The 8422-nt window shown below is 56.5% G+C and overlaps 1 protein-coding gene across 4 annotated transcripts in view; it reads right to left on the minus strand.

Annotated features, from left to right (window-relative positions):
- APLP2 (amyloid beta precursor like protein 2) overlaps positions 1-8422 on the minus strand; it is a 30752-nt gene that overhangs the window by 9664 nt on the left and 12666 nt on the right. For all 4 annotated transcript variants that reach the window (XM_027772692.1, XM_027772694.1, XM_027772693.1 and 1 more), the window contains 5 exons: positions 7822-7896; positions 6830-6896; positions 6704-6795; positions 5757-5885; positions 1144-1243 (listed from right to left, as the gene is read on the minus strand). In XM_027772692.1, coding sequence (XP_027628493.1) covers positions 1144-1243; positions 5757-5885; positions 6704-6795; positions 6830-6896; positions 7822-7896 — 463 coding nt within the window. The remainder of the gene's footprint in view (positions 1-1143; positions 1244-5756; positions 5886-6703; positions 6796-6829; positions 6897-7821; positions 7897-8422) is intronic.

Raw genomic sequence — 8422 nt, forward strand, 5'->3', positions numbered from 1 at the left:
GGGCCCACCGGGCGGCCGCCGGCGGGGGGCCCGCCCCGCCGTGAGCCAGTCACCTGTCCGGTGCAGGACCCCAGTCCCTCAGGGCCCTGCTGCTGCCCGCGGGACCTCCAGGCTCGCTCATCCCACAGAAATGCAGCCTCACACCGTGACTACTCCCCCACCCCGCCAGGTACACCACCTACACCCGCTCCCTGACGCGACCCTGTCCCTACTGCCCCACCTCCCTCCCTTCCCAGCAACTCCTGTGTCACGTGTGCGCACGGAGGGCGCTTTCCCCCTGCAGGGAGCACGGCACCACGCTGCTCCTTCCACCCTCCAACCCGGCCTCAGCACCCGTCACCCTAGATCTGGACTGTCCCTAAAGACCACCATCTCTCATCTCCTCTGTCACCATCCTGGCGACCCACCACCGCCAGCTCCCGCCGCCATCTTTACCATCCTTTCCTGGCTGCTTTCAATTCTGATCAACCCTCCATAGAACAGCCACGTAGAGTCTGCAGAAGCTCATATTCTCTTCCAAAGCACGATCTGGATCCAGCCACACCCTCGCCGGAAGCCCTCACAACTTCCTGTCATCCCAGAATAAATCCCGAACTCCTTATTTTGATGAACTCTCTCTGGGACTGGCCCCTCTGGCGTCTTTGGCCGCGTCCCCGATTCGTGCTAGCCACGCTGATCTACCCGCCCGCTCCGACTCGCACTTCCGGTCATGGGATGTCCTCTCCCCAGCTCCCCTGTGATCTCTACACTCTGCCTTCTCACGGTTCAGGCCCGTTTGCAGACATGGTAAACATCATCTGTTGAATAGATGTCTACGAGAGAAGTGGGGAGCTGGTGGGAAACAAGGCGGCCTGAAACGGACCAGCAATGAAGAGGGTCCTGTTACCAGGTCCCCTGCGAGTCATGGCCTGGCTTCTCCCACTAGCAGGCTCGAGGTGAATGGCACCCCAGGCTCTGTGGCTCAGACCTGCGTGCCTACCCCTGGGGCTCCCTGATCGTGCCATGTGAGCTCCAGGGGATCCCAGACTTCTGAAAGCAGCACCCCAACCCAGTCAGCCTCGCTCCCGCTCTCAATCCCACCCAGCTACACTCCTATGCCGGCCAGGAGTCCCACTGACGCCGACGCCAAGGGCCGGTACCCACCGATTTCCTCTTGGATCTCCTGGGCCACGTAGGGTACTTTATAGAGCAGAGAGAGGCTTTGGTTCCTCCTCTCTTCGATCACGTGGAGGTGCGTCACCACCTGGAAGCAGAGACCTTGTCACCGGAGCAGTAGGCCAGGGGCAGGCTAGTAGGAGGGACGCTCACACCTTGCAGAAAGGCCCCCCAAATACATCCTCCAGAGGTCAGCAAGCAGCTGCCGGGGCTACGGGCTTATTCCCACACCAGTTACCGACCACTGAAGTGTGAGGGTATGTCCGGACGGCATCTGACACCCGAGGACAGACGGGGCTGAGCCACAGAAAGAGGTCTGAGATAGAACCAGCGGAAGGCGCGCTCACCAGCCAGCTGCTGACCTGACCACACAGGCACTCGGCCGTGCACCGAGCTACAAGGAGCCCTGGCTGCGGGCCTGCTGGGCGTGCAGTAGGCCACACTGCGTCCAAGAGCCAGACGCTGTCTACCTCTGACCAGATCGGGGCTGAGGCTAAATCGGTGGCTGAAGAGGAGAATCAGGAGTGCAGGCCACTGGGCTGTGAGGTAAGCGTCTGAGTAGGACGCCAACCGTGGAGGACCACCAGCAGACGTACCCTCCTGCTCTGTGACAACCTCACAGCAGGGCGTCAGCACCCTCATGTAAAGGTGATGCCGGGGAGGACACCACCACAGCTCACTCCTTCCTGAACCCAGAGGTCCCAAGGCTGTTCATCCTCCTAAAAAAGCCACTTAAAGCAACTTTTTTTAATAAAAATTTAATTTGTCAAAGGGCCAGTTGCAGGGAAATGGGGGCGAAGTGAGAAAGCACCCCCACCCCCACCCCATGGGCACGGGCCTGCTCAGTTTCCTCTCCATTTCCCCCTCCTTTCGAGCTTTTGGCTACACATGTATCAGGCATGTTTCTCAAGCCACCAGGTTGGGACTCGAACTGCGTGGCTGGCATGTGGGATCCAGCTGCCTTAACCACCCTGCCACTGGCTGACCTTTTACATGTTTTTTGTTGTTGTTGTTTGTTTGTTTTTTACATTTACTTATTTGTTTGTTTGTTGTGATTGTTAAGCTGCCAGGTCTGAGACTTGAACCGTGGTCAGCCATGTGGGAATCTAGTACCCCAACCACCAGGCGACCTGCTGGCCCCTTACCTGATTCTTAATGCTCCTTAAGACTTCCTCATGCAGAGACCATACGCATATGCCTTTTTTTTTTTTTTTAAGTTTGCTGTAGGGCACATGCACTCACCAGAGAGAGACAGAGAGAGAAGGAAAGTGAAAAATCACCTCTAGCGAGATGATCACACTGCAGTCCCTTCTCCTCATTCTCCTCTCAGGATTTTGGGTACCCACACACATGCACCTGGTGTGATTTTCAAGAACCTGCCTGAGTCCAGGACTCATCAGTCATGCGTGATCCAGTCCCCTTAACCTGCACGCCACCTACTGGCCCGGTGTAGTTATTTGAACCACCAATCTACTTTCTGTCTCTATGACTGCCGGTTCTGGATATTTCATGTAACGAAGTAACGTGTGTCCTTTTGTGTCTGATTTCTTTCACTTAGCATGATGTTTTCAGAGTTCATCCACGTCAGGGCATATACCAATAACTCATCCCTTTTTATGACTGAATAAAAGCATACCACATTTTGGGACCAGTAGATGGCATAATGGTTATGTCACTGAACTCCCACATCGTCAACCACAGTTCAAGGGGCTGAGGCTAAATCGGTGGCTGAAGAGGAGAATCAGGAGTGCAGGCCACTGGGCTGTGAGGTAAGCGTCTGAGTAGGACGCCAACCGTGGAGGACCACCAGCAGACGTACCCTCCTGCTCTGTGACAACCTCACAGCAGGGCGTCAGCACCCTCATGTAAAGGTGATGCCGGGGAGGACACCACCACAGCTCACTCCTTCCTGAACCCAGAGGTCCCAAGGCTGTTCATCCTCCTAAAAAAGCCACTTAAAGCAACTTTTTTTAATAAAAATTTAATTTGTCAAAAGGCCAGTTGCAGGGAAATGGGGGCGAAGTGAGAAAGCACCCCCACCCCCACCCCATGGGCACGGGCCTGCTCAGTTTCCTCTCCATTTCCCCCTCCTTTCGAGCTTTTGGCTACACATGTATCAGGCATGTTTCTCAAGCCACCAGGTTGGGACTCGAACTGCGTGGCTGGCATGTGGGATCCAGCTGCCTTAACCACCATGCCACTGGCTGAGCCGCTGGTGATCTGGGCTAACATCCGTCCCGCAGTCCATGAAGGCTCCCTCCAGTGGGAAGCCGTCCCTGGCTAACAGAGGTAGTTACCAAGCTTTTCCTGAAGAGGGAGCTCTAAGCCAGCGGATTACTCCTGAGGGGTGAAGCCATTACCAGGAAGGCTCAAGATGGGGAAAGGAGTTAAATGGAAAGGTGCCTTTATTGTAGACTGATGTCTCTCTGCCCTTTAAAAGCAAGGCTGAAAGCAATTTAATTTTATATTTGCCATTCTGTCAATCAAGTAAATTGATGAGGGAGCATAAGCGTGGGAGAGAAAAGTGCAGACGGAGCTGCCTGTACCACCCACAGCCTCAGCACGTGAGGACTCTCCTGCTTTCTCGAAGGAACCAGGAAGCCATGTGAAGGGAGCGCACATGCCCACAACAGGCCGGGACCCCAGGAAGGCATGCTGAAACCTGAGTGTCTTTGTCGTAAACCGGCGGCGACAGTATGAGGGGACAGGACAGGCTGTGCCTCTCCAGGCCCTACCGTGAGGACACGGACGCGGACCACAGGGTGACGAAGTTCAGGAACCGGCGTCGGCAGGGTTCCTGCTAAGAGCACGGAGCACTCAGCACCCGGGACACTCCTCTCCCAGACGTGAGACAGGAGCCCGTGAAGGGGTGGGCGGTTCGATCCTGCCAGCAGGGACTTCCTAATGTAAAGTGCTGATCAAAGACTCACACAAAGCAGGACATTCTGCTGTAAAACTCAACACTAGAATAGTTTTTCAACAAAAAAGTTTGGCAAGTGAGTAAGTTTCTTTAACAAATCAGGTAGACCTGGGACCAGCAGTTAGTGTAATGGCTATGTTGCTGGACTCCCATGTAGTCGACCGTGGTTCGCGTCCCGGATCAGGTGGCTTAAAACTCACGCTGGGCACATGTGCGTGCGTGCCCAAGATCCCAAAAGGAGAATGGAGAAGGGACTGCAGTGTGGCCATCCCCACGGGGGGTGATTTCTCGCTTTTTGTCTGTCTGTCTGTCTCTGTCTGGCGAGCGCATGCGCCCTAGAGCACAAACTCAGGAAGACCTGAAAATCCCAATTCCTGTTGAGATGCACCATTTCCTGCCCTGGCTCTCCCAGGTCTCCTGGGGTGCCGAGGCCCAACCCTCCTTCACATTCTTCCCACTCTCCGAGGAGTCCGAGTTCTTTTACAGAAACATTTAACTCCTGAGGCGAGCTCTGCACCTGTCCTCCATCTCCACAGGGAACAGAGCACTGCGCACGCTCGCGTGAGCTCGGGGCATCCCCCGTGTTCCATCGGGTGCTGGTTTGGACCTGGCACAGAGATGGCGACGCACAAGTTCCGCTCAACGACGGGGCCTACGGCCTCTGCTCCCAAGGCCTCTGGGCAAATCTCTGGGGCCACAGACACACACGCTGAGTCGGAGGCTTTCTGGGAAGATGGGCGAGCACCTAGGCGGTGAGCACTGCCGTGCACACGGGCACTCACCAGCAAAAACAGCACTCTGTGTAAACCCAGGGGGGGAACAGGTAAGGCCGGCGGTGTTACTGCAAGGCCTTCCAGGAAACCAACATGCCGCGCTGCCGGACTGCTCGGCTTAAAAGAAAGCTGGCAGTCTTGTAGTCGAGCTCTTTTTCTGAGACTACAAGAAAGTAAAACTCTAACGTCAACCAACAGTCAATACCAAAATGAGAGCAGGGCACCAGCCAGTGGAGTGGTGACTAAGGGGCTGGACTCCCACATGGCTGACTGCAGTCTGAGTCCCAGACCTGGCAGCTTGAAACTCACACCGGGCATGTGTATGTGCCCAAGACCCCAGGAGGAGAACGTTGAAGTGCCTGTGGTGTGGCCATGGCCCATGGGGGGTGATTTCTCACTTTCCCTCTCACTGTCTCCCTGCCTCTGGTGAGCACATGCATCCTATGGCAGAAAAAATAAAATAAGCCCTTAAAAAATATACTAAAAATAGCTAGGGGACCAGCAGTTAGCGTAATGGCTATGTCGCTGGACTCCCACGTAGTCGACCGCGGTTTGCGTCTCGGACCCGGTGGCTTAAACTCACGCCGGGCGCGTGTGCATGCCCAAGATCCCGAGAGGAGAATGGAGGAGAAGGGATTGCAGTGTGGCCATCCCCGCTGGGGGGTGATTTCTCGCTTTCTATCTGTCTCTCTCTGTCTGTCTGGTGAGCACACGCGCCCTACAGCAAAAACCTCTAAAAAAAAAAAATAGCTCCTTTACGAAAACCAGCATGTACCCAATGTCTACAAATCACAAGTCGCATCCTAAGGGCCAACGGCAAGCACAGCAGGTGGGGCCGTCCAGACGGCGGGAGGCCACAGGTCACCGTGGCCACGCGCCCGGCAGCCATGTCTGTGGCACCAGAGTACCTGGGACTTCATCTGGGCTGCCTTTTCCGGGTCCACAGCCAACACGTGCTGGTAGTGGCGGACGGTGTGCAGGCGGTCTTTGTTTTCTGCGCGGACGTAACGCCGCAAGGCCTGCAGGATGCGATGAGGCTACGAGAGACGAGGGCTTGTTTTAATGCCCAGGGACCTGGGCACTGACGACAGCAGGGGACGAGAGCTTACGAAGTTCCCCCAAGAATGCACAGCTCAGTGAGGCACAAGAACGAAGCTGTAGCTTTAGAAACGTCTGAGCTTACTGAGCAACAAGAAACGCCCTCTGGGTGAGGTAAAAGCTACGTCTGGTCACCCTGCACTGGCTCCTTAGCGGAAGCGTCCTCCGGAACCCTGGGCCTACTGGCCTCTGATCTGTCCCCGTGCCTGGCTCTCCACCTCAATTGCTAGCAAGGTGGTCTCTGCATCACCCAAAAAGAAAGGGACTTAGCTGGTTCGCTTAGGAAGGATGCAGACAGCCTCCTTTCTAACCCTTCCCACCCCGAACCGAGGTGCCCTGAATTAGGGGTGACGATCCCAGTTCCTCACACAGAAGCTGCAGCACCAGTGGCCATGCCCTCTCTCCGCAGTCTCACTTGGAAGGAAACTGGTCCACAGCCCGCCTTCACAGAGGGCAGGTTTCTACGCTCTGAAAGTAAGGCTACCACAGAAAATGCCATGACGGGGTAACTCCCAGCCCGTGTCCTGAGGGGGTGCTTTCCAGGTGCGAACATCGGCCATCACAGGAACACACTGCAAATGGCAACGCACTAAGGCTCCCAGGAGCAGGTCCTGGGACATGGCCCTCCCTCTGCACTCTTCCTTCCTCACCCAGAGCTCGGCCAGGACTTGTGAAAGCCTCTATGTCTCCTGCTGGGTCCGCGCATACGATACCCAAGGGTGAGCGACCCTGGGGCTCCCACTGTCCTCTCACTCACCCGCGGGGGGTCCGACTGCACGGCGGCCAGGTAGCTCTCCAGCGCCACACGGCGGCGGTCATTGAGCATGGCTTCCACACGAGCCAGGTGGGGCTCCACCAGCTGCTGCTTTTGGGGCCAGGTGGGTCTCCACCAGCTGCTGCTTCTCGCTGGCCGCTTCCTTCTCCAAGGCTTTCACCATGGCTTGGAAGTGCTAGACCGAGGCGGGAAGAAGACGGGAAGAAGAGCAGGTGATCTGCGCAAAGGCAGTCAGGGAGGCTGCCCCTGAGCTGTTCCTGCCGAGGGCATCTGGAGCCTGCACGAGTGGAGCAAGGGGAACATCGAAGCATACCTCGCCCGATTCCAGGGGTAATTGCCTCCTGACCTCAACACAGCAAGTTGGGTCTCGGTGTCAGAGGGCACGACAGAAAGCCCTGACTGAGAGCCCGGCGCCTGGTCCTGGGCGTGCCCGACAAGGGAGAAACTGCCCTTCCTCACAGGAGCACGGCGATGTCCACGCCCAGACCCTGACGGACAGGTAGGTTCTCGAACACAAGCCACACACGGGGCAGGTTGTGCGAGGCAGTTGAAGTGACCAGGCTGAAAGTCCTTGAACAAACGCACGGGATGCCGGAACTCGCGTTTTTAGGCGACTGGCAAACAAGCTAAGGCCGTGAGAGGAGAGTGCAGTAAAACCTGAACCGATCTACAACGCTATCTGCTTTACGAGTCCTGTCACTTGCCACCCCTAGCCTGGCCATACCCTCTCCTTCCTGAGAGGGAATGTGGTGTGTGGCTATCAGGCTGCCTTACAAAGACGGAGCTCAGCCCATATCAGAGAGCTTCGCTTCCTACTCTTTGTAAAAAAAGGGAAAACATATCCAGCAGTGCAGAAAAGTCACAGCCTGAGAAGGAAGGGGACAGGGACAGGAGGCACAGGGAACAATGGCAGCTGAGCCAGGCCACCTCCTGGTGTGCCCCAGGCGTGCTCTTGTAGGAGAGGAGGCCAGAGGTGGAAAAGAAAACCGTCACCGACGTCCTCGACTACAGGAGCTACGGGACTCGGCTTCCTGGGGCTCTGGCTCCAGCCCCATTTCCAGAAGGCCAGGCTCAGCGCCGCTCCTGGGCTAGGGCCTTACCTGGATGAGGGTCTGCCTCTCTGCCTTGGGGAGGTTCTTGGCTTGAAGTTCTGCCTCTTCCCACTCCTTCTTCACCTAGAACGAGGGTCGAAGGCACGATCGCCAGAGAACGATCCCCGGAACACACCACCCGTCATAAAAATACTGTCGGGCGCCGAATCTACCGTGGAAATTGCCATCGGGAAGCATGCCGTGTGGTCCCGTGTGAGCCAGGGCTGTACTGCCCCTGGAGCTCTAGGCCCCATCTCTCCCTAAGTAGAGCCTCCACTCCTCGACCTCTGTGCTATGGAACCCTGGGGACTTATTTAAAAGTCTCCAGGCCATAGATTCCTCACCAGAAGATTGAGGTTAATGCCTATTTCTGAGAACTGAGGTGAATAAAACAAAACCACGACCATTTCCCAAAGCACAGCCCAGCACCAGAGATGGGAAGGCCGTGGTGTGGCATCCCAGCCTCACGGGGCCTCCTGCTCCCTTTCCCCAGTCGGCAATCAGGTGAGGGTGCTGCAACCCCGGGCCTGCTCCCTTTCCCCAGTTGGCAGTCAGGTGAGGGCGCTGCAACCCCGGGCCTGCTCCCTTTCCCGCAGTCGCAGTCCAGCTG

Source organism: Tupaia chinensis, unplaced genomic scaffold, assembly GCF_000334495.1.
Source record: "Tupaia chinensis unplaced genomic scaffold, TupChi_1.0 Scaffold000292_1, whole genome shotgun sequence".
Classification (NCBI taxonomy): domain Eukaryota; kingdom Metazoa; phylum Chordata; class Mammalia; order Scandentia; family Tupaiidae; genus Tupaia; species Tupaia belangeri.